Source organism: Mobula hypostoma, chromosome 12 (assembly GCF_963921235.1).
Source record: "Mobula hypostoma chromosome 12, sMobHyp1.1, whole genome shotgun sequence".
NCBI lineage: Eukaryota > Metazoa > Chordata > Chondrichthyes > Myliobatiformes > Myliobatidae > Mobula > Mobula hypostoma.
Window position 1 is genome coordinate 60,595,733 of NC_086108.1, and position 26,521 is coordinate 60,622,253.

The 26,521-nt window shown below is 41.2% G+C and overlaps 1 protein-coding gene across 2 annotated transcripts in view; it reads left to right on the plus strand.

Annotated features, from left to right (window-relative positions):
- Nucleotides 1-26,521, plus strand: part of slc1a7a (solute carrier family 1 member 7a) — a 90,762-nt gene that overhangs the window by 26,744 nt on the left and 37,497 nt on the right. For both annotated transcript variants that reach the window (XM_063064238.1, XM_063064237.1), the window contains 2 exons: nt 10,254-10,469; nt 25,217-25,259. In XM_063064238.1, the coding sequence (XP_062920308.1) occupies nt 10,254-10,469; nt 25,217-25,259 (259 nt within the window). The remainder of the gene's footprint in view (nt 1-10,253; nt 10,470-25,216; nt 25,260-26,521) is intronic.

Below are 26,521 nucleotides of genomic sequence, written 5' to 3' on the forward strand. Positions count from 1 at the left end.
TTGGAACTAAGAAGGATGCAACTGATGGCAAACTACTGGGCTAACTTGCAGGGGCACAATGATTCTCACCCTACTGAAGGAGTGTTGCAGGAATGCTGGGAAAATGGGAGGTTTCAGAGGGATACCTTTAGTCGGGTAGGGAATGATATCGTGAAAGAATGTGGAGTATTTGATCTGAGGATAAGTCCTTCAGTAGTTTATCCGGTTGTAGCTCCATGGAAGCTTGTATGGCCTGACATAGACTGGCATTTGTTAGAGGTAAAAAGGAAAGAAAGATATAAAACAGATTTGGTAAATGCATTTAACTGTCATGTGATGGAAAAGTATAGTGATTATACTCACATTTATACGGATGGTGCGAAGGAACCTGAAACAGGAGTGACAGGGTTTGGGGTGGTAATACCAGCAAAAGAAATTGGAATCAGCAGAAGAACATCTAATAAGTTAGGGGTGTTTACAGTGGAGATGCTGGCAGTGTTGGTTGCGTTGCAATGGGTGCAGAAAGCCAGACAAGCCAAAGCATTGATATGTTCAGATTCATCCTCAGTTCTAGCAAGTTTAAGGTCTTTTCACACAAGCAGTTGGCAAGATGTACTTTATGAAGTCCTTCAGTTAGTTACAAGAATTGCAAATCAGGGAGGTCAGGTAAAATTTCTATGGGTTCCAGCACATGTAGGGGTGAAGGAGAATGAGAGGGTGGATGAGTTGGCAAAGAGGGCGTTAAAGAAAGAAAATGTGGAAATGCACATTAGTATCAGTAAAGCAGAGGTTAAGTGTGTAATCCGGGAAAAAGTCAACCGAATGTGGCAAGAAAGATGGGACAGGGAGGGGAAAGGGAGGCATTTATATCAAATACAAAAGAGTGTTGCAGTTACTAGGGTAGGTAATGGAAACAGAAGAGAGGAAATTGTATGGACTAGGTTAAGGCTGGGGCATTGTGCATTAAACAAAACATTGAAAATGATAGGGAAACACCAGACAGGATTGTGTGAGGAATGTCAGGAAGAGGAGTCAGTAGAATATGTAGTTTTGTGTTGCAGGAAGTATGGGATACAGAGAGAGATGATGAGAAATAAATTAAGGGAGTTGGGGATGCAGGAATTCACATTAAAAGGGTTGCTGGGCATGGGTGAGAGAGCAGAAGTCCGGGTATTTTTAGCGTTTTTAAGGGGTACAGGGGTTTTTTATAGAATATGACGAATAAACAGGAATAGGATACTAGGATGGTCAAAGATGGGAGGGTGAAATGTAGGTTTGTGTGTATATATATATGTGTGTGTGATTGGATGAAGGGATTTAGAATGTATGTCTAGTGCACATTCTGGAGCAGAAGGTGGCGGTAATGCACCATTAAGCTGGATGCCAACTGCCGTAAAACAAGATACAGACAGACAGACTCAACAATGGGTGTGACAGGGAATGAGGAAAGGTGCAGCTGACTCATATCGTTTCCTCGCGGCCCGGTAGCACTTGCCTTGCGGCCCGATCGCGCTTGCCTTGCGGCCCGGTCGTTGGGGACCGCTGTTTAAGAGGACCTAGTCTTTCTGTGGTCACCTTTTTACTGTTAATCCGAGGAACCTCTTGGTACTATCTTTAATCCTGACTGCAAATCCACCTCATACCCTCATGCTCTCCTGATTACCCTCTTAAGCCTGGTTTTTAACTTTTTTTATATTCTACAAGGGATTAATTTGTATCCAGCTATCTAAACAGGATGTATGCTTTTTTTTTTAACATCAGAGCATAGCCAAGGGTTCCCTGAACTTGATATGTCTATCATTCTAACAGGAACATGCTGACCCTGGACTCTTAATATGAACTTTTCAAAAGCCTGCCACTTGCCAACTGTCCCTTTGCCTTTAAATACAGTCATCTAATTGATCCCAGATGGGTTCTGTTTAATGTCCTCAAAGTTCAGGACTTTAACCTGTGGACATTTTTAATGCCCTGAAGGAGTTGGTGATTATTGGTGGTATCTACAGGAAGTTTTACTTCAAGAAGGCACATCTGTCATCAAAGATCTCCACCATCTGGGACCTGCCATCTCTTTGCAGCTACCATTTGGTAGGAGGTACAGAAACCTGAAGCCTCAGACCACCAGATTCAAAAACAGATACTTCCCTTCAACCATTTGGTTCTTGAACTAACCGGCAAAACCCTAATCAGGATGTTGAGGCTTTAGGGAGGGTGTAGAAGAGGTTTACCATTGAGAGGCAAACCAGGTAAGTTCAACGGAAATGTGTAGGTCAAGTTTTTTGCACAGGGAGAGCTGGTCTGCTTGGAATTTGAGGCATTCAGGAGGCTCTTAGCCACATACATGTGCAGGAAATGAAAGGATATGGGAATGTGTTTGCAGAAAGAATTAGTTTAAATTAGCATTTGATTACTGATGTAATAGTTTAGCACAACTTTGTAGGCTGAAAGGCCTGTTCCTGAGCTATACCATTCTACGTTCTATGTTCAGTACAGTTTGGCAACAGGGTGAACACTCTGGCCTCTTCTCACTAAAAGAGTCTTTCAATTTTATTTCTGTTTCAATTGTGATTTTGTTTGTAAAAATTGTGTATAATATGGTTAATTTGTGTTTTTCTTGTGAATGTTGTTTACATGATGATGTGTTCCTTTGATGCTGGGGCAGTACGTTTGTCATTGCATTTGTACATATGACAATAAACTCAACTTTCACCCACCTTCATTCGTTTGTTACTCAGATTGAAATATTTTCATGATTCTAGAATAACATTTAAGTAATTCGGTAGAAGTACTTAAACAGTGTAAGGGTAATAAACATTTGGTTTAAGTGCTGAACAAAGGCGATTGAAATAAAAATATTAATTATGGATTTAGGAAAGAATTGAAAGAAGATTGTCACCTATGAAAAAGGGGTAGAATTGATGGAGTGTATCATCTTTGAAACCCTTCATCAGTTGAGTAGATTGAGTTCAAAAGCCGTGAGGTAAAGCTGCAGCTCTATAAAACCCTGGTTACACGACACCTTGTATATTGTGTTCGCTTCTGGTAGCATCATTATAGGAAGGATGTGGAAGCTTTAGAGAGTGTGCAGAGGTTCTTTATCGGGATGTTACCTGGACTTGAGAGCATGTTTTATAAGGATAGGTTGAGTGGGCTCATGCTTTTCTCTTTGTAGTGAAAGAGGATGACAGGTGACTTGATAGAGGTCTATAAGATGATAAGAAGCATAGATTATGTGGTTTTCCTACTCTCACAAGTCCACCCAGGGTCTCCATTCACCACTTCCATCCACCCCACCCTGGTTAATGACTTGTTATCTTCACCTGGTTCAATTTATCAATTACCCATATACCTACCTCCCTGGGTTTCTTCTCTCTTGGTTCACCTTTCCGATCGACTCTCCCTTGTGGTTCCATCTGCCCATCATTCCTCCTTTATCTAGTTTTACCTACCACCTACCAGCCTCTCATTTCTATATACTGGCTACCTTCCCTCAAAATTCCTTCAGTTCTCATCCCAAAACATAGGTCCTCCCTTTGCCTCCACAGGTGCAGCTTGACCTGCTGAGTTCTTCCAGCAGTTTATTTTTTGCTCCAGATTAGAGCATCTGCAGTCTCTCGTGTCCATTGTCAGTACATGTTTTATATAGTGTTATATAGTACATGCTTGATATAGTGTTATAAGTGGCACTTCTTTATGGATGACAAGTCTGTGAATAGGTTTTTGAGAGATTCCAGAAAAGATAATATAGAAAGAAAAGCCATTGTTAAGGATGTATTAGTTGTGAATTGATGACTTAGAAACAAGTCAAATGAAGGCAATAACACTGTGCTGGCACGAGACGTGTGATATTGGAGAAGGATATTGTGGTAACTGTAAGAAGTTGAAGAGGCTTTGAGGAGAGAAGATAAACATAGTGTCAGGAGACAGAGGTAAGTGAATAGGGAAACTTGTGGAAACAATTTCAACATGGAGTTGTGTGGAAAATGGAAACAAGTGGTGGTGTGGTAGCATAGTGGTTAGCACAATGCTTTGCAGTACAGGGACCCTGATCCAATTCCCGCCGCTGCTTGTAAGGAGTTTGTATGTTCTCCCTGTGACCACATGGGTTTCCTCAGGGTGCTCTGGTTTCCTTCCACAGTTCAAAGACATACTGGTTGTTAGGTTGATTAGTCATGGTAAATTGTCCGTGATTAGGCTGGGATTAAATCAGGAGATTGCTGGGCGGCGTAACTCAAGGGACCAGAAGGGGACATATCTGCTTGATATCTTAATAAATAGAAAAAATTTAAAAAAGATTTTGGTAGGCGACAATATGACCCTGAACTTTGGAATGAAAAGGGGGGATTAGATATTGGCAGTATTTTGCAAGGACAGAAAGGTTGAGGATTTTTGAGGAGGAGGAGGGATGTGAATTGCTTTGGTAGGGAGATGGCCAGTGCCTTGGCAGAAAGAACCAGATGACAATGAGGAGGGAGGAGAAGATGGCAGCGTGATGCAGCTCGCGCGGCTGTTCCAAATGACATCGTATGTTTTAACTGGGGGGCGTGCACAACCCGGATTTGATGGAGACAGCTGTGAGAAGCACGGAGGAACACCTGGAGAAACTATTGAAATGACCGTTTCACTGCCGCTGCTACTGTGCGATCGAGAATCTCTGGAGGGGAAGGCCCCAGATCCTCTGCTTTGCCTATTGACTGTTGCTGGGGCTGGGGTCGAAGCGCTTGGCAGAGGTGGTGCTCGGTGTCAGAGAGCTGGTCGGAGGCTCGGAGTTTTCGGACGGACTCGGAGTCGGACTGTGGTTGGATGCTTCCAGGATGCTGCATCGGAAAGTTTGCGGCGCTGGAGGTTCACCGCCTGCGCGAGATGGTGGTACTTCCGAGAGACTTTGAGATTTTTACTGTGCCCATGGTCTGTTCTTATCAAATTACGGTATTGTTTTGCATTGTTGTAACTATATAATTATGTGGTTTTTGTCAGTTTTTAAGTCGGTTTGTGATGTGTTTCCGTGATATCATTCTGGAAAAACATTGTATCATTTCTTAATGCATGCATTGCTAAATGACAATAAAAGAGGACTGCATGTCCTCATAATCTAATCTAAAAAATCTCAGTCAATCAGCTCTCCATAGAGAACAAGGAAAATGTAGGAAGACCCATACACCCAAATCCTGGTGTAGCAGTTCCAAAGGGGTACATGGTTTTATGGCTAAGCATTGAGGAATAAAAAGGAGGAGCTGATATTCTTTGAAAGAATTATATGGAAGGAAAACCAGAACACTTAAAAGCGAGGAATTGCTCATTAGACTCGTCTTTTGCCTGCATTGTAAATTGATATATTGGAGGAAATACTGCATTACCTTTTGCTCATAATGTGGGTTTAGCAAAAGCATTTTCCTTGTAAGGCTTTAATTCTGAATCAATTTTGAAGCATGTCACTATAAGCATTGTAGAGAAATGTGAATTCTGTATGACTGATATTAATACTTAATCGCTGCTAGGGAGGATTATATATTTTGTAATTACTAAAATCTCTCATCTATTCATAACCATCTGTATCAGAGAACTGTTGGAGATGGCTTTAATGTTACAAACAGGATAATGGATCCTGTGCCGCAAATATGCTGCACTGTGGACAAAAGGCAATGGCTGAGATATTCTAGTGAATTCTTCTGTTGACCATCCCAAAGAACTAAGTCATACATGTAACAATATCAAGAAAAAGAAATGATACATATCCTAGCATTTCCAGTCCTTTTTGTTTCCGTAACACAAACATATTTTGATAAGTTTTGGCATCTACGTGAGAGTTTGCTTTTTCAAATTGTATGTGATTGAGACAGAAGAATAAATATGAACTATACGGTATTTATATCTACAGCAATCCACAAAGGTCCAAGGTATACAGGTCTTTTTGAAGCATTCCTTATTTCATCCCCGCTCATGTTCTTTCCTCCACCTCTTTTCCCCGTACATTGATGTCTGTGTCAAATGGCGTCAGTAGTGTTAAGGTTTTGGAATAAAAATCAAGTTAATGTCAGCACTTTCAAAGCTGCAAAATCAAAATCCTCATATATAAAAAGGTTTAAGTATTTTGCTTTTCTCAGTTGGTCTGCAACCAGCATTTGTTCGAGCATATGTTTTACTGTTGAAAAATCTGCATTTAAAAATATGAATTATAGAAACACACACAGTAAACAGTCAACGTTTCAGGCCGAGACCCTTCAGCAGGATTGGTGAAGAGACCCAGATCAGAATCACGTTTATCACTATTCACATATGTTATGAAATTTGGGTTTTTTTGTGTGGCAGCAGTACAGTGCAATACATAAAATTACTACGTACCGTGCAAAAGTCTTAGACACTCTAGCTATATATGTATATGTGACTAAGCCTTTTGCACAGTACTGTATATTTTTTTCTTCTTTTTGTATTTGCACGTGTTGTCTTTTGCACAATGTTTGTTCATCTTTATTTGTAGTTTTTCATTGATTCTATTTTGTTTCTTTGTGAATGCCTGCAAGATATGAATCTCAGGGTTATATATGGTGACATATATGTACTTTGACAATAAATTTACATTACTTTGACTAATATTAGATGTGGGTGGGTTGAACATTTGCAGCAGAGCATTGTTATTTTCTATTTAATATTGGAACCTGGTAAAGCTGATACCTGGAAAATAATACGTCAGTAGACAAGATGGAGTGGATACCTACCTAATGGTAGTTTTTGTGTAATATGTCAGTCAGACTCTTCTTTATCCATCTTCACCCTACCCATCCTCCATCAAATGAGGAAGATTTTTTTTATATAATATTCCTTCATGAGGTGTGGTTGCTGCTAGCAAAGGTAGAGTGTAATTGCCATCCCTGTATTTCCTGGGAAATAATGCTGAGCTGCCTTCTTGAACCACTGCAGTTTGAAGTAAAGGTACTCTCACAGTGATGTCAGGTGGAAAGTTCCTGAATTTTGATGCAGCAGTGATGTAAAGTTTGTGATATAGTTCCAAATCTGATTTCAATGTCATTTGAAGAAGAAATTTTCCAATATGCCTGTAGCCCTTGTGCATTTTTTAGGGCAGACACAGTGAATCTGAGAAGATTTTTGAAAAATTCCTTGCAAGTTGCATTTATAAATTCAGATGCCAAAATGCATCAGTGGGACTGAATTTTTGGGTTGGTGAATATGGTGACAATCACACGGGCTGCTAGGAGGTATTGAGCTTCCTGAGTGTAACGGAACTGCACTTGTCCAGGCAACTGAGAATACCCCGCCAAACTTCAGACTTGTGGCTTGTAGAATCTGGAAAGATTTAGATTATGAGGACACTCAGTCCTCGTTTGTTGTCATTTATAAATGCATGCATTAAAAAAATGATACAATGTTCCTCCAGTGATATCACAAAAAAAACAGGACAAACCAAAGACTAACACTGACAAAACCACATAATTATAACATATAGTTACAGCAGTGCAAAACAATACCATAATTTGATGAAGAACAGAACATGGGCACGGTAAAAAAAATTCTCAAGTCCCGATCGACTCCGATAGTCCCTGATAGCAGGCGGAAAAAAGGGAGAAAATCCCCTGCCATAAGACTCCAGGCACCGACAACTTCCCGTGCATTGGAAGCACCCGACAACAGCCGACACTGAGTCCGTCCGAAAACTTCGAGCTTCCGACCAGCCCTTTTGATACAGCCTCCCGAGCGCCATCCTCTGCCAAGCGCCTTCGACCTCGTCCCGGCCGCCGAAACAAGCAAAGTCGAGGATTTGGAGGCCTTCTCCTCCGGAGATTCCGGCCCACACAGTAGCAGTAGCAGCGGCAGCAAAGCGGGCATTTCAGAAGTTTCTCCAGATGTTCGTCTGTGCTTTCACGTCTGTCTCCATCAAATCAGAATTGTGCACGGTACCTACTTAACAAATACAGATATAATTTCTGGAGCGGCCGTGCGCGCTGCGTCGCGCTGCCATCTTCTCCTCTCTTAATTTAATGAATTGTTTTCTGCTGAGTACCCATCCATGTGGCAATATTATTGTGGCTAGCCTTGTTATGAACCTGATACACTTCAACAAAAGGGGATATAGGAATAACACCTTAGTTCAAACTTGAGCTCAATGGATTTAAAAACAGTTTTTAGGCAGGTTAAGATATTATCAGATTCACATGAAACAGAGAGCAAGGATAATGCAAAGAACAAAATGTCAGGATCTGGCTAGTGGCATTCCACAGGAATCTTTCTGCAGCCTCAATGATTTGTAATATTGAACAGCAGCTAGGTTGAGCTACAGAATGCTCCATGTCAAATTTTGGGATGACCTGGGGATAGCTGGCACCATAGCAGGGGAGATAAAAGCACAAAATTACAAGTTAATAATTAAACAACAAGCAAATGGATTTCAACATGACAAAATACAAGATCACCCACATTTGATCTAAAGGGAATAGAACAGAGTACTTTCTAAATAATGACAAGCAAGAGTCTTCTCTGTGTTCCTTTTCTCAGTTCTAGGCAGTGCACCTTAGGAAAGTTAAATTGGCATTAGCAGGTACATGCTGTATGCTCATTGGAATGATACTAAATTTTGTAGAGAGAAATTCAATCACTCAAGGACGTAGCACCTAAAATCTGGAATGTTTGAAACAATAGTATTTTAAAGCCCCCAAGTTATTAATGGAACCTGAATGGGAAAATTTTTGTCCAGTATTTGAGGAGTCATTGTCCAGGGTTCATAATCTAACACTTGGAATCTGCAGTTCAGGAATGAAATAGGAAAGCTGTTACCTGAAAATTGTTGTAGGGAAAATACTAGAATTTATCATTAACAAATTGGTAACAACATACATAGAAAATAATAATGGTGTTGATGAAAAAGACATGTTTGACAAATCTGTTTTTTTGATATTGTAACCAGTGAAAGCAATGGATGGGGTTTATTTGAACTTTCAGAAGATCTTCAATAAAATAGCACACAAGAGATTATGAAACAATTAGATGTGTGAGATTAAGGATAATGTGCTGACATGGATTCAAAACTGAAAGCAGCGAGAAAGATCAAATGGATAATTTTTGGGCTGGATGGCTATGCCTGGTAAGATGCAACAGGGAACCAAGGCTGCAACTGTTCCTGGTCTATATTAGTAATCAAGATACATTTGCTGACGACGTGTGGTTGTGTGGGTTTTGAGAAGAATATAAGTTAAGTGAATGGACATAGATATGGCAGATGGAATTTAATATGGAAGAACTGGAGATAGGACACTTTGGTAGAAAACAGAAAATCAGAGTATTTTATAAATGGAGAGAGATTAAAGAGTGTTCATTTTCACTGAGCCATGTGCATCTTTGTGTACAAATCACTGAAAGTTAATATGTAGGTACACCAAGCAATTAAGGAATCAAGTGGTATATTGGTCTAACGTGCAAGAGGATCTGACTACAAGAGTTAAGAGGTTTTGGAAAATCAAAAATAAATGCAGATGCTGGAAATTAGAAATTTGGAAAACAAAAACAGATGTTGATGAAAACACTCAGCTGATCATGAAGCAACTGTGGAAAGAAAAATAGAGTTTATACTTTAGGTCAAAAAGCCATTCAACACAATGTTAGACCCTTTATCAAAGGAAGTCTTACTGGAATTATACAGAGGCCTGGGACAAACAGAACATTGTAGGCAGACCCTCACGTGGTCTCCCTGCCTCAGGATGGATATATTTTTGATAGAGGGCGTGAAATAATGCTTCATCCAATTGATTTCTAGGATGGGATTTTTTTGGTTCATGAGATTAAGCACACTAGGCCTATGATGTCTTGCATTTTGAGGAACAGGAGATGAATTCATTGAAGCATACAAGTTTCTTAGAGGAGTTGACAAGGTAGATTCAGGGGTAACTTTTTCCCTCCTAGGTCTGTCTAAAACCAGAAATCTAAGTGGTTGGTCATGTAGAATTCAAGTGAGAAGAAATTTCTTCACCTAGAGGACAGTAAATCTTTGGAATTCTCTACCCAAGAGACGAGTGGATGCTCAGTGGCCGAGTATATTTAAGAGACCAGTTGATAGATATTTGGATATTAAAGGAATTGAGACGACAGAAAAGTGGAGCTAAGGAAATTATCCATAATCCATAATCTAATTAAATAGTGGAGCAAACATGAGGGACCAGTCAACCTTTTCCTGCTACTCTCTTGTGTTCTTACATGAGCCATAAGATGAACAAGTGGAGTGAGTAATTTATGGAGATATATGCTCAGGAGACTCTTGCTTTGTTTTTCAGCTTGATGTCTGGACTGGCTGCTTTAGATGCAAAAGCTTCAAGTCGATTGGGTCTCATCACAATTGCCTACTATCTTTGGACCACCTTTGTGGCTGTTGTTATTGGAATAATGATGGTGTCCATCATCCATCCTGGCGGTGCGGCCCAGAAGGAGAACACTGATGACAGTGGAAAGCCAATCATGAGCTCTGCTGATGCCTTGTTGGATCTGATACGGTACGTGGAGCATTGTCTCAGATTTCAGTGTTTTCTTAAAACATATGGCCCATTGCTCCAATGCTGGCTCTCAGAACAATTCCATCAATTACATTCCCTACTTGTTTCCCTGTTCTCTCCTAAACGCCCCTCAACTTCACCCTGATTCTTTGTCACCCACCACTACCGCAGACAATTTACAGTGGCCAGTTAATCTACAAACCATGAATGTGGGAGAAGATTGGTGCATCTGTTCCTAGTGAAATATGAAACCACCATATAGACAATCTCTGAGACCAGGAAAAAAAACCATGGAGTTCTGAGACACCTGTATAACGCTTTAGTTCTTCTTTTCATTGAAGAAATTGTACATTTGCCAAGTTATTTACACGTGCATTTTACTCTATGTTGTGAAGGTTTTCAACACAATGCCACAAAGCTGACCTTTATCATAATAAATATATTAGTCTTTTATAGGTTTCTGTGTATCTACAATAGTTCAATGGTAATTTCTCCTGCAGATGCAGTGCCAGAATTAAATAATATGGTTCTTTTTAATTTAAATGATGTAATGTGCCATTCAAGATGGCGTTAGCGATATATGGTGACGTTTTTCAAGCAGCTCACAAAACTACTAGATATGTTTCTCCTGGACTATGATCACTGCAATCCACAGCCCTGTAGTTTCCCTTTAAGAAGTGTGCTTTTGAACTGTCTAAGTGAGCTAACAATTTTACAATCTCCTGGAAGGATTCAGTGAACTTGACTCTCAAGAATGCAGGTACGGTCATTAACAAAGCAGCCATCACCATGGTGACTGAGTGGGGCACATCAGACTTCAGGCCAGATGAAGGCATCAAGGCCTGAGAGCAGAAAATGAACAGATGTTTAGCTCCACTAGTCTGCGCCAATTAAAGAGCCGAGCTAGATTAAAGCATCAAGGTTTGAGAGCAGAAATGGCCCAAGAGCGGAAAACAAATCAATATCCAGCCTCCATTAAAGCATCAAGCCAGATTAAAGTGTCGGGGAACAAGAAAGGTAAAAAAAAAAGCAGTGTTCTTCACCATGCCAGCCAAGATCCCTCAACCTTAGCCCGTCCCATCTGCCTGCATTGACCTGAATCCCTCTCTTCTTGCAGGAGGTACGGGAGCCTTGGGTCCCACGCTGCCAGGTTCATGAGCAGGTGTTGCCCTGCAGTCAACAGGCTCCTGGACAGGCTTCACTCGCCTCAGCGCTGAACTGACTCTGCCGCTATGCGCTCACTTTTGCGAATCTGCAGTTCATGTTCTATGTGTTATTTTGTTACATTTTTTATTGTTCTTTTTTTCACACAGATGTTTGTCGGTCTTTGCTGTGCGTAGTTATTCGCTGATTCTATTGTGTTTCTTTGTGAATGCCTGCAAGAAGATGAATCTGAAGGTTGTATATGATAGACGTACTTTGATAATCAATGTACATTTGTAACTTTGAATTTTTAATGAATTAATTTATCTTGTGCCTTCCCTGTCAAATCTAAATTTGTCCACTGAGTGGTGCAATTGCGCTCCCCTGGAGGAATTAGATTAGATTAGATTAGATTAGATTAGATTTAATTTTATTGTCATTATGCCATGTACAGATACAAAGCCAGTGAAATGCAATTAGCATCTAACCAGAAGGGCAAAAGAATAGTATTATTTACAAATTAACTGTGAATAAAAAGTAAGTGCTACAGCATACAAATATAAAAGTACTGAGATAGTACAATATGGGTGCAATACTGTTTAGCGCTGTGATGTGAGGTTCAGCAGGGTCACAGCGTCAGGGAAGAAACTCTTCCTGAGCCTGCTGGTGCAGGAGCAGAGGCTCCTGTAGCACCTACCGGATGGAGGAGAGTAAAAAGTCCATGGTTAGGGTGAGATGCATCCTTGATAATACTTTTCACCCTGCCCAGGCAGCGTTTATGGTGGATGTTCTCAATGGTGGGCAATTGGGTGCCGATAATCCTCTGGGCAGTTTTCACCAGCCGCTGGAGTGCTTTGCGGTCCGATACGGGACAACTGCCATACCACACTGAGATGCAGTTGGTGAGTATGCTCTCAATGGTACAGCGGTAAAAGTCCGTCAGTATCCTGGGACAGAGGTGAATTTTCTTGATGCCCTGCAGGAAATAAAGGCGCTGTTGTGCCTTTTTGATCAGGATGGAGGAGTTCAGGGACCAGGTGAGATCATCGGAAATGTGGAGACCAAGGAATTTGAAGCTTGATACATGCTCCGCTACAGCTCCGTTGATGTAGATGGGGACATGAGTGTGGCTGCTAGCATGCCTGAAGTCCACAATGATCTCCCTAGTCTTCTGGGTGCTAAGGGCCAAGTTGTTGTCGGCACATCACGTGACCAGATGCTGGACCTCATCCCTGTAGGCCGTTTCGTCATCCCCTCTGATCAGGTCAACCACCGTGGTGTTGTCTGCGAACTTGATTATGGAGATAGAACCATGTACAGGAACACAGTCATAGGTGAAAAGGGAGTACAGAAGAGGGCTCAACACACAACCTTGAGGCACGCCGGTGTTCAGGGTGAGAGTGGAGGAGGAGAGGTTGTCTAACTTAACTGATTGGGGTCTGTTAGTCAGAAAGTCCAAGGTCCAATGTGTTGGTGAAGATAAAATTATCAAGTCTACTGAGGGTAACTGCTCCATATGTGCTGGCATTGAGACATATAAAACAGCAAGATCTGAATCACAAGAGATTCTATGGATGCTGGAAATCCAGAGCAACACACAAAAAATGTTAGAGGAACCCAGAAGGTCAGGCAGTAACTATGGAAATGAATGAACAGTCACGTTTCAGGCCAAGATCCTTCATCAGGACAAGGAAGATCTTAATTCCTGGCCTAAATTATTCCAATTATTCTCACCTGGATTATCATATGATGCAATATAGTAGACTAAAGCAATGAATCTTTAATAAAGGATTAATATAAAGAATCTTTAATATAATTGTTGGACAGAAAATTGAAAATTCAGATACCTTACTATTCTCTCGACATGTGTTATTCTTTAAGATTTTGTGGGTAGTGTGAAAGTGTGGTGAATAATCATATCTTTCAAGTATTTCTCAACCTTATTGTAAGACAGTTAACGTAATTTTATTCAAACTTAGATATAAATTTAACTTAGTTAAATTAGCAAACCATCACTTGAAGCATTTTGTAAAAAACTGTATATAAGCTGAAAGCGCAAACACGAGGAAATCTGCAGATGCTGGAATTTCAAGCAACACACATAAAAGTTGCTGCTGAACGCAGCAGGCCAAGCAGCATCTCTAGGAAGAGGTACAGACGACGTTTCGGGTCGAGACCCTTCGTCAGGACTAACTGAAAGAAGAGCTAGTAAGAGATTTGAAAGTGGGAGGGGGAGTGAGAGATCCGAAATGATAGGAGAAGACAGGAGGGGGAGGGATGGAGCCAAGAGCTGGACAGTTGATTGGCAAAAGGGATATGAGAGGATCATGGGACAGAAGGCCTTCAAAAGTCCTGACGAAGGGTCTCGGCCCGAAACATCGACTGTACCTCTTCCTAGACATGCATTCTTTATCTCTCTCTCCTTTTTCTCCCTCTGTCCCCCTCACTATACCCCTTGCCCATCCTCTGGTTTTCCCCCCTCCCCCTTTCTTTCTCCCTAGGCCTCCTGTCCCATGATCCTCTCATATCCCTTTTGCCAATCAACTGTCCAGCTCTTGACTCCATCCCTCCCCCTCCTGTCTTCTATCATTTCGGATCTCTCCCTCCCCCTCCCACTTTCGAATCTCTTACTAGCTCTTCTTTCAGTTAGTCCTGACGAGGGGTCTCGGCCTGAAACATCAACTGTACCTCTTCCTAGAGATGCTGCCTGGCCTGCTGCATTCACCAGCAACTTTTATGTGTGGTGCTATAAGCTGAAAGATTAGTTTCTAGTTCTCTCAGTTAGGCCTATCTATTTTAACCTTTGAAATGTTTTTTTTAAGTTTCCAGCTCGAACATTGTACTTCAAAAAGTTAGTTAAATTTGTTCAGGCAAATGGCAACAAACAGATAAAATTATACTCTAGCTATGCTTAAGCCAAAAGTAAATTTGAACCTAATCATGTTCTTCACTCTTAATTTTTTAAAATGTCTTACTATGCATAAGTTATGAACTTTTAAAACATATTAATATAACTTACTACTGCTTTGAACTTGTTTTAAATTATATTTTTCTTATTTAATTTTCGATGGGGAAAGCAACTTAAAATCATTGTCAACAATTGGTCTATAAACTACTTTTTGGAGATGATTGGCAGATTTAGGTCATTTTGGGTCAATCTTGATATTTCTCCCAAATAGGTTACCAACTCACAATGTCAGCTATTTGAATGAAATAACAGCAATTCATTTACTAATGTGGTCAGACTTCAATGCTGGACTGAATGATGAATGGAACACATACAAAATGCTGGAGGAACTCAACAGGCCAGGCAGCTTCTATGGAAAAAAAGTAAACAGTCGATATTTCAGGCTTTATCAGGACTGATTTTGTTGCTTTGGATTCCAGAGTCTGCAGATTTTCTCATGTTTCTGAATGATGAATGTTTAATTTCTCAGCTGGCTATAAAGGCTTCATGCAAGATGAGTTGTAGGAGTTTTAACTGAGTTCTTAATAATTTTGCATTAAACACTGCCCATCATGAAAAACAAAATTTCAAGACACCTTAAGAATGGTTTGATGCTAGAAGGAACTTTGCATGCTATATTTGCCCTTTTGGTTTACTATTTGTAATATTATGATTTTTTTGTGATTGTGGATTGTATCTTTTTAAAATGATTTAGTAACTATTTACTTTAGTAATGATGTGTTTATCAGCCAAATACATTATCTCCATAGCCAGCCCATTGTAGTTTCCTGACATTCTTTTTTTCCGATGTAGAGGAACAGAAGTATCACGTCTATAGATCCCTCAAAGTTAATTCAACTTCACTTGCCCCGTTTTTGAAATGTTCCCACAGTCAATAGATTCACTTTCAAGAACTCTTCATCTCGTGTTCTCAATATTTATTGCTTATTTATTTATTATTATTATTTCTTTCTTTTTGTATTTGCACAGTTTGTTGTCTTTCACATACTGGTTGAATTTCCAAGCCGGTGCAGTCTGTCATTGATTCTGTTATGGTTATTATTATAAAGATTTATTAAGTATGCCTGCAAGAAAATGAATCTCAGGATTGTATATGGTGACATATATGTACTTTGATAATAAGTTTTTTTTGAACTTTGAAAGTTCCTGCACAGAATTCTTGACCACATGGAGGAACAGAGGTATCTGGGAATCCACGTCTATAGATCCCTCAATGTTGCCACTCGTTGATAGGGTTGTTAAGAAGGGGTATCATTTGTTGGTCTTCATTAGTCTGGGGATTGTGTTCAAGAGCCACAAGGTGATATTGCAGTTTTACAAAACCCTGATTAGACCATGCTTAGAATATTGTGTTCAGTTCTGGTCACCTCTTTTTAGGAAGGATGTGGAAGTTTTAGGAGAAGTGCAAAGAAGATTTACTAGGGTGCTGCATAGAATAAAGAGTATGTTTATGAGGAAAAGTTGAGCAAGCTAGGGCTTTTCTCTTTGAAGCGAAGGAGGATGAGAGGTAACTTTATAGAGGTGTGCAGGATGATAAGAGGTATTGACAGTGTGTGCAGCCAGCATATTTTTCTCAAGGTGGCAATAGCTAATGTGAGAGGACATAATTTTAAGGTGATTGGAGGAAGGAATGGGGAAATATCAGAAGTAGGTTTTTTTTTTACACAGAGCGGGCTAGGTTCATGGAATTCACTATTGGGGTGGTGGTAGAGGCAGGTACTGTAGTGACGTTTAAGAAAGGCACATGGATGAAAGAAAAATGGAGGGCTATGTGGGAGAAATGGACTAGATTGATTTTTGAGTAGATTAAAAGGATGGCACAGTATTATAGGCTGAAGCACTTATACTGTGATGCACTACTCTATGTCCCATGTTACTAAAGTTACCCAGTTATGCTAAATTGAAAATACACTCATTGCTGAAGCATGTTAAAAATATTTTTAAAACTTCAGTGACTGAATTCATTGGAACTTATCTACTATTTTGCTGCCCATATTTCAAGATCCACATTTATTTGACACTTGTACATCAAAACATATCACAACTAATATTTAGTTTTTATGGACTGCATTGCAATCGCATTGTTATTTTTACAAGTTAACTAAAATCTGAATAATGTAGTCATGAGAGGTGACATCTCAACCTTCTAGTTCTTCTAAATTCTCACTTGCACACCTGAATGAAATTCAAAAAACCCATGGGCGTTTGATGGGTGTTATGCCTCTAAATTAAGATGCATATCTTGTCTATTTGAATATTTCTTGGCTAGAAATTTGCTTGCATCATGCAAGCTGGTGAGGCTGAGGAGGGAAAAATAGGATCAGCCATGATTGAATGACAGAGCAGACTTGATGGGACAAAAGGCCTAACTCTGCCTCTTCATAATTGCCTTCACTGCCAGTCTTGACCACACTTTTTCTGCATATCTCCTTTGAACTAAACCTCTCTCATTTAAATGCATGCCCTCCGGTAGAACATAGAAAAGTGTGACACAGGAACAGGCCATTTGCCAATAATGTTGTGCTGAACCAGCTAAAAAGCAAATCAAAAACACCCACACATCAATCTCCCTACTTACACCATGTCTGTATTCCTCCATCTTTCTTACATTCATGTGCTTATCCAAACATCTCTTAAAAGCCTCTAATATATTTACCTCTACTACCATACCAGGCAGTGCATTCCAAACATCCATTATTCTCTGAGTAAAAAACCTAGCCTTCACACCCCCGTTGAAAACTACCCTCTCTAACCTTCAATGCATGCCTTGGAAAACAAAAAACTCTCTGTCCACTCTATCTATGTCTCCCATAACCTTGTAAACCTCTATCAGATCTCTCCTCAGCTTCTGGCGCTCTGGAGAAAACAACTCAAGTTTATCTAGCCTCTTGTGATAGCACATGTCCTCTAAACCAGGAAGCATCCTAGTAAAATTCTACTGCACCCTCTCATCCTTCAAAACCCTTTTTTATAGTTGGCTGATGAGAACTGTACACAATACTCTAGATGCAGCCTAACCAGAGTTTTATAAAATTGACTTTTGAACTCAATGCCTTGATTAATGAAAGCAAGCATTCCATAAGCTTCTTAACCACTTTATCAACTTGTGTAGCCACTTTGAAGGAGATATGAACTTGGATCCCAAGATCTCTGTGCAAATGTGATGTATATAAATGACCTGGATGAAAATGTAGATCTTTGCAATCTCTTCCATTTCTGTTCCTTCGTGAATTCCCAATATTAATTGTTTCACCAACTGTAGTCAGGCTTTCAGCAGTTCCAAGCTCCATAATTCATACTGGCTGCATTAGCATCTGGTATGGGGGTGGGAGATAGTGGGAGAGCAACTATACAGGATTGAAGTAAGCGGCCGAAAATTGTAAACTAAGTCATCTCCATCATGGGCACTAGCTTCCATAGACTCAAAAAGGCCGCGTCCACCGTTAAGAGCCCCCATCACCCAGGACATGCCTTCTTTTCATTGCTACTATCAGGAAGAAGGTACAGAAACCTGAAGGCACACATTCAATGATTCAGGAACAGCTTCTTCCCCTCTGCCATTTGATTTCTGAATGGACAGTGAACCCATGAACACTACCTTACTACTTGTTTATTTCTATTTTTTTGCACCACTAATTTGATTTAACTACACACACACACACGCACGCATATACTTAGGTAATTCACATTTTTTCTCTATTATGTATTGTATTTTACTGCTGCCGCAAAGTTAACAAAATTCACGAAATATGCAGGTGATATTAAACCTGATTCTGATTCTCATCCTGATACCTCTCTCTTCTTCCATTATGATACTGTTAAAAAGTCTTCCTCTTTGAACAAGATTTCGTCAAATGAGCTACAATGTGACTGTGTCAAATTTTATTTGGTAGTCATGATTAGAGGTGGTATCCCTGGTCTGCTTTCGAAACCATTTTGAATCTTTGCTGTTCTGAATTATATGCCTTTATATTTCATGAAATTGGAGAATGATGAATTATGTGTTACAATGCATATTTATCAGAGATCAACCTCCACACTGGACCAGTTAATAAATTGTCCAGTATGGCATTGAGTCATGGGAGGATTTGTGTTTATTTCATGGCCTGGGTTAGTTAGTGGCAACACCAAATTTCCTCAGCCCAGGAAAGGAAGAGGAAAATAGTCCAGGATCTATTTATTATTAGTATTCAGCTGAGCTTAGAGACCTGTTAATTCACCATTTCATAAACAAACAGATCACTGGAATGAAGTTCTGGAGAAGGTTTAGAGTATCTAGAAGACAGCTGTGTAAATTATAACTTCTAGTATCTCAGAACTGCAGGAATTTTATTGCTGGACATATCAATAAATGGATAATGAATTAATGTTACTCGTTAGTGTAACAACAGTCCTTTTAAAACAATTCTTATGTGTTAGTTAAAAGCAAAATCCAAGGTTAATAATCAGCACAGCCAGAACTGTAATCATTTCAATCTCTAACATATTAAGCTTTAGTATTAGATATAAATTTAAGGCTCAATGGTCAATTCCTAAATAATTAAATATTAGCAATTCTACTATTATTAAATATATCATTATGTTCATCAAGAGTGGACAAATGACGTACCCTGTCTTGTCTCAACAAATCAGAATGGTCCACTGTTTCATGTGTTATGTACCCCGTAACTGGGTTGCCAAACCAGCAGAAATGGATCACTCAGTTGGAGTCTGGATTACTGGAACTAAGAAAGTTTTATTTAAGAAACAAGCAACACAGTACTCTAATCAAAAGGATAATAAATGCAACAGTTCAGCAATGATAAACACACATGTACACAGAATTAGGATAACAGGATCAATCAAGCTCTATCGTCGTCTAGGGGTAACTGACCAGTTTCAAAGTGACGCAAAGTTCAGTTCAATTGAGTTCAGTTCAGTTCACAGTAATCACTGCCGTGGCGATGGACAGTGGGGGGAAGGAGAAAGAGAGTAAAAACAAATGAATATTCAAACGGCTTCCACACAGACCTTTGATATTCTTCGCAGTCAGCTTTCGGGCGAGCCCTTTGTGATGTCTTCTGAGGTCACCGACTGTGACCCCTCCGTTTCCAGATATGATCGTTTCTCTGCGGTGAACCCAGCACCCAGGCAAGGGCGGACACACACCAGGTTCCCGCTGATCGTACCTTTCCACCCTGTGCATCTATGGCTTGGTCCCACAACCAGCCCTCCAAAACTCCCACTGACTTGTGGGAGGCGCACCGCTTCCAGGGTCTCGTTACCTCGTGGTGTCGTGTGTGTCTTGCCTTAGTGAACCTGTCCCTTTTTATCCCCCTGCTGGGGTATCACCTGTCCATCACTTCAAACAGTTCAGGGTTCAAAGGGGAGCCGATCTTGACAGCTCTCCTTCCGTCCCTTCATTAACATCTCCAAATGCTGCTCCATTGTTTTCCTTATCTCTCTTTCTCCTGAAGACAGGTGGCAGACCAACTGCTGATCCCACTGGTGCCAGCACAGGAAAGTTAACATCTTAATCTATGTGTACTCTCGTCACACCCCTCACCTTTAAGGATTTTTACCGGGGTAAAAATTACAAACATGAATACATTATTTGATACACACAAATATACATCTTCATCAGCTATTTGGCTAATACAGCGAATTTGAAGTTGTCAATACCTGACAGACAGTCAGCCATCACATTTTCTGTTCCTTTTATATGTGTTATTAATAATCCCTTAAACCAGGCTCCAACTTAGCAAACTTCATAGTGGGGCCGAAAACACTGATGAATTGCGATCAATGTAACCTCGCATTGGGTTTCGTCCCGGACCACAATAACAAGGGTCGTCCCATTCTGACTTAGTTTTCTCTCGCAAGGGCTTAGTAGGAGGGGGAGGGGTAGTAACCACAGAGTTATTGCAAAACTTCCACAGTACCCCACCATCTCCAAGAGCCTTCTGAGGGCCCTCTTGTCTGTCGGGGTTGGGATGTCAGAGGTAGCCCGCACTGTAGCTTGCATCGCTGCCAGCTGCCCCTGTGTTACCACAATTCCCAGATAAGTGACCTTCGTGTGGCCGAACTCATTTTTTTCAAGGTTCACTATCAAGCTGGCTTCAGACAGCCGTATTACGTCGCCAATACACACTTCTGTGTTCGTTAGCCTTTTCGTCACTGAATTACTCATTCTATAGGGGTGTTGTTCACTAGGCTGGCCTAGCGTGACAAACACCACCCAACGTCCCAGTTCTTTGCATTGCCTCGGGACAATCAAACACACGTGTGCGAGCCGTTTAATTACTTCTCCTAAAGAGTCGCTTTGTTCGGGGATTAAGGGAGAGACATCAGCAGAGCTGGCCAAAACAATAGCCTTCTCCCATCTGGTCGATACCATACTCATCTTTTCAAAATGGTTCTTTTTTCTTATCAGGGGTCCCTAGCTTCATTGATTTCCACGCTAACACCGACTAGGTTCATTAGCATATCAAAAGCCTGTGACCGTCTCAGTTCGCGTCTGCTATAATCAATAACATCCTTCCTCCTGTGCAGCCGGTAAACCTCTTTCATGATTCCACCAACTGTTTCCTCCAGCACCTCAAAATGTCCACCGAGGGGTACCTTGTGGGCCAGGTTAAAAATCTCATTCCCATAACTCTTTTGCACCACCCCCCATTCCTCATCTGTGGGTACGGTACTTGGTCTCCCTTTTTTCCTTAGCACTTCCTCCTCCACACAATAGCCTACTGGCTCCCTTCTTAATTCTGCGTCAGAGAGAGCTGTCTCCGCCAAAACCATCAGCCCCTTGTCTCACTCCTGCGCCTGCACAAATTCCTTCCTGGCTAATGCTAAGTCTGTCTCAGCTCCCTCACTACACTCCTTCTTTTCACTTTCTACCTCCTCCTGGTACGTCTCAGCTAAATTTACTTCCACAGTCCCGGGATGAACCTGTGAGTCCATGGGCGGGGCCTCAATGCTGGCAGGTTGACCTGTCAATCTCACGGCTGGGAACACGATTCCCCCGGCGAGGTCATTACCGAGCAAGACTTCCACGCCTTTCATCGGTAATTCGGGCCTCACCCCGATCGTGACTAGTCCAGAGACCAAGTTGCCTTGTAGGTGTATCTGGTGCAAAGGGACTGCCTCTGTCCCTTCCCCAATACCTTGTCATAATCCCCCTCTACCCCCTTCGAGGTACACCAACGCTCACAATATGTCTGCATCTCACGGGAAAACTCTAAATACGTGCGGTCCCACTGCTTCCTCGCATTCCGGAACCTCTGCCGGTATGCCTCCGGGACCAACTCATAAATCCTGAGGATGGCCTCTTTCACCACCTCATACTTCTGGGCATCTTCCGTGGACAAAGCGGAGTAAGCTTGTTGGGCCTTCCCTTTCAGTACACTCTGAAGCAAAACAGCCCACTTATCCCTCGGCCAGTCCTGACTTGTAGCAACTTTTTCGAAATGGAGAAAGTACCGATCCACATCGGTATCGTCAAATGGGGGAACCAGCCTAACCTCCTGGGTCGCCCTGAACCCTCCACCTTGGTTCGGCACGAGCCCCTGCTCTGCCCTTATCTTTAACTTCTCCAGCTCGAATTCCCTTTCCCTCTGTTTCTCCAACTACTGCAACCTTCTCTCTCTCTCTTTCTCTGCTCTCTCCAACTCTCTCTCTCTTTTTCTCTTCTCTTTCCAACTGTCTCTCTCTCTCTCTTGCCTTTCTACCTCTCTCTCCTCTTCTCGCTCCAACTGTCTCTCTCTCTCTCTCTCCTGCCTTTCTAACTGTTTCTCTTTCTCCTGCCTTTCTAACTCTCTCTCTCTCCTGCCTTTCTAACTGTTTCTCTTTCTCCTGCCTTTCTAACTGCTTCTCTTCGTGTTCTAACTGCCGTACCCGGAACTCGTGCTTGAGCCTCAGTTTTTCAAGCAGCACCTGTACCGCGTCTCCAGCAGGTTTTTCAATAGACACCACCTCCAGCTCCCCTTGGGGAAACACACCTTTAGATACATAGTGCTCTACGATAGCTCTGTGTATCTCCTCTCTCCTCATTGTCGACTTCCCCTTAACAAGATTCAACCGTTTGGCCACAGCTGCCAATTCCGCTTTCCTGGCATCCTCTAATGCCTCCAAGGTCGGCGCCTTTAGAAATTCCTCAATCTCCATTACTGCTGTTTGTCTTTTCTTTCTTTCGGGAATTTTAACCCAATCAATTTACTCCGTCCCAAATTTAGCGTTCAAAATCGCGGACGAGAACCCCACTTATGTTACGTACCCCGTAACTGGGTTGCCAAACCAGCAGAAATGGATCACTCAGTTGGAGTCTGGATTACTGGAACTAAGAAAGTTTTATTTAAGAAACAAGCAACACAGTACTCTAATCAAAACGATAATAAATGCAACAGTTCAGCAATGATAAACACGCATGTACACAGAATTAGGATAACAGGATCAATCAAGCTCTATCGTCGTCTAGTGGTAACTGACCAGTTTCAAAGTGACGCAAAGTTCAGTTCAATTGAGTTCAGTTCAGTTCACAGTAATCACTGCCGTGGTGATGGACAGTGGAGGGAAGGAGAAAGAGAGCAAAAACGAATGAATATTCAAACGGCTTCCACACAGACCTTTGATATTCTTCGCAGTTAGCTTTCGGGCGAGCCCTTTGTGATGTCTTCTGAGGTCACCGACTGTGACCCCTCCGTTTCCAGATACGATCGTTTCTCTGCGGTGAACCCAGCACCCAGGCGAGGGCGGACACACACCAGGTTCCCGCCGATCGTACCTTTCCACCCTGTGCGTCTATGGCTTGGTCCCACAACCAGCCCTCCAAAACTCCCACCGACTTGTGGGAGGCGCACCGCTTCCAGGGTTTTGTTACCTCGTGGTGTCGTGTGTGTCTTGCCTTAGCGAACCTGTCCCTTTTTATCCCCCTGCTGGGGTATCGCCTGTCCATCACTTCAAACAGTTCAGGGTTCAAAGGGGAGCCGACCTTGACAGCTCTCCTCCGTCCCTTCATTAACATCTCCAAATGCTGCTCCATTGTTTCCTTATCTCTCTTTCTCCTGAAGACAGGTGGCAGACCAACTGCTGATCCCACTGGTGCCAGCACAGGACAGTTAACATCTTAATCTATGTGTACTCTCGTCACACATGGAACTCAATTTGCTGAGATTTCCAAGAAATTATGCTGGAGAACTGACTGACCTGGGTGTGAGCCCATTGATTTCCATGAGTGGGAGAGGGCTATGAAGAAAGGGAAGATAAATTGCGTTAAAAATCCAGTTCGGCCTGATGTTTTTAATTATTTATATTCACAACAATTTTAGATTTATAAAACTTTACGGTTAAGAGATTTTTTGCTTAATTTTCAATTTGAGTGGGATATGTCAGGCATTTTTAAATACTCATTGCTTTATTCACTGACAAAATTGGAGCCAGGTGTTGCCCACTGTTAAAGCCACTGGGAGTTTTTGGGCTGATGGACTTACCTAGTGTACAATTGCAGGGGCCCAACCTGTTTTGCACCACGGTCCGTTTAATATTGACAATATTCTTGCGGACCAGCCGACCAGGGGTGGGGGGGTGATGTTCAAGTAGGGTTAAACTCACCTCAACATGTCTTTTACAGTTAGGGTTGCCAACTTTCTCACTCCCAAATGAGGGGCAAAAGTAGCAGTCAAATCCCGGGACACCTTACCCCAAGAAAGACTACCATGACCTTGAAGCCTTGCGGGGCATCTGTGTGCGCATGTGATGTGAGCATGTGCAGACGTGCCGATTTTTTCCCCACAAATTGGTTTTGCCTTCATCTTCCCGACTATACTGTACATACATTATTTCTACTTTATATAGGCTGTATATTTATCATATCATTCCTGCTTTTACTATATGTTAGTGTTATTTATTTTCGGTTTTATGTGTTATTTGGTATGATTGGTTAGGTTATTTTTTGGGTCTGGGAACGCTCAAAAATTTTTCCCATATAAATTAATGGTAAATGCTTCTTCGCTTCACGCCATTTCGGCACGAAAGGTTTCGTAGGAATGCTCTACCTTAGCGGGGGAAATACGGGACAAGGACGGTCCCATATGGGAGAAACCAATTTAGCCCAATATACGGGATGTCCCAGCAAACACAGGCCAGTTGGCAACCCTATGTTCAAGTTCAACAGTGCGTGACAGGGAATGAGGGAAGGTGCAGCTGACTCATATCGTTTCCTCACGGCCCGGTAGCACATGCTCCGTGGCCTGGTACCGGTCTGTGGCTTGGTGGTTGGGGACTGCTGTACTATTGGAACCTCTGTCATTGACCAGACTAAATTGAAGGAACCCAAGATGCTTCAGGCCTGCAGATTAGATTTTCTGCATGTGATGAAAGTAAATTCATGTGTTGCATGACCAGGATCAGTAATTCCAGGGGCTGGCCCAACCAAATTCTCATCAAATTTCAAACTGTGCATATTTGTACTAACATTCTTCATTTGACAACTTTATCTCAGTTTAACGAATTGGTAAAAGCTTTGAATCTTCTATCCCCTGATTTCACTTGTTATGGTAACTGTTCATTGGGATTTACTTCAACTATAATTGGAACATACTTTATGTTGCAACCACCTACTAACGCTAAGTATCTTTATTTTGGTTTTTTTTGCTCTTAAAAGGAACATGTTCCCATCTAATCTCATACAAGCTACATTTCAACAGGTGAGTCATTCTGCTATGCAGTTTTCGTTTGTGAAATATTAGAAAAGACTAGAATGATAATAATTCAAAATGTCAAAGAACAACTCTATAACTGAATGGAATATGAAAGGAAATGATAGTAGATGCTAAAGCATAGATTTGTTAATGGAAGGAAAGTTGAGATGAAGCACTTCAAAAGGTTTCCAGATGAGGCTGCTGTTAGAATGCAGGAAATATGGCAGTCAGTTTGTGCATTGCACTCCTCCAGAAGCTGACCTAATCAGGTTATCTGGCTTTAGGGATTTTCTTTGATGAATAACTCTCGGTCTTTGGTCTTCTGTAAAATAGTGCCATAAGATCACTTACTTCCAAGTGAAAGAGTAAATGGGGGAGGACAACGCGAAGCAACACCGTCATTTAAAAGATACCATTTTGTAAGAGGGCAGCACAGGAAAGAGAAACCAGGGGGTTTGATTTTATGAAATACATTGAATACAAAAATAAAGAAGTAATATCAGCCTTTGCAAATTACAGGCTGAGTCTCAGTTGGTATATTATGTACAATCTGGGCATCATAACTGGGATTTGCAACAACATTTGGATGAAATTAGAGATGCATTGTATCAGATAATGCCCAGGAGTGAGAGAATTATCTTCAAAACAGTGGAGGTTATCAAATGATTTCAAAATTATGGGGTGTTTTGATTGAATGGACATAGAGAAACTATGCCCTCTAAGCAATGCATTGGTAGTTAGATTATAAACCCATCTGTTCCCTCCGAAATTACCAAATGAACTAGAAGGGAAATAAGAAATGTGTTTCACATAGAGAATTGTTAAGATTGGAAATGCATTGCCTGGTAGTAGGTAGGACCAGGCAGGGTGGACCTCTTTATTTAATTACTTAATATCGGCAAAACAGAGTAAGAGAAAGTGAAAAAAACTAAGTGCAATTCTAATCAAGAATAATAAAAAAAAGTCAAGTTAAATGTCAACCAACAGTAATGATCACCCCTAAACTGTCATTGTCTATTAAAGAGTTTACAATGGTTCAGGAGATTCTAATACAGTCATAAAAGATTCCCCTATATTCGAGGTTCTAGATCTCAGCTGCTTTGCGATGTTGTACCCAAAGTGAATTCGCATGTTAAGGACAAAATGGAAAAAAAAAGTAAATTTGGCTCATTTGAATAAAGTTTCATTTTAAATTGTTGTTCATACTGGAGTCGTTGGACATAAATAAGTGGTTTTACATGTGGATTTGATTTTAGAGAATTACTCTT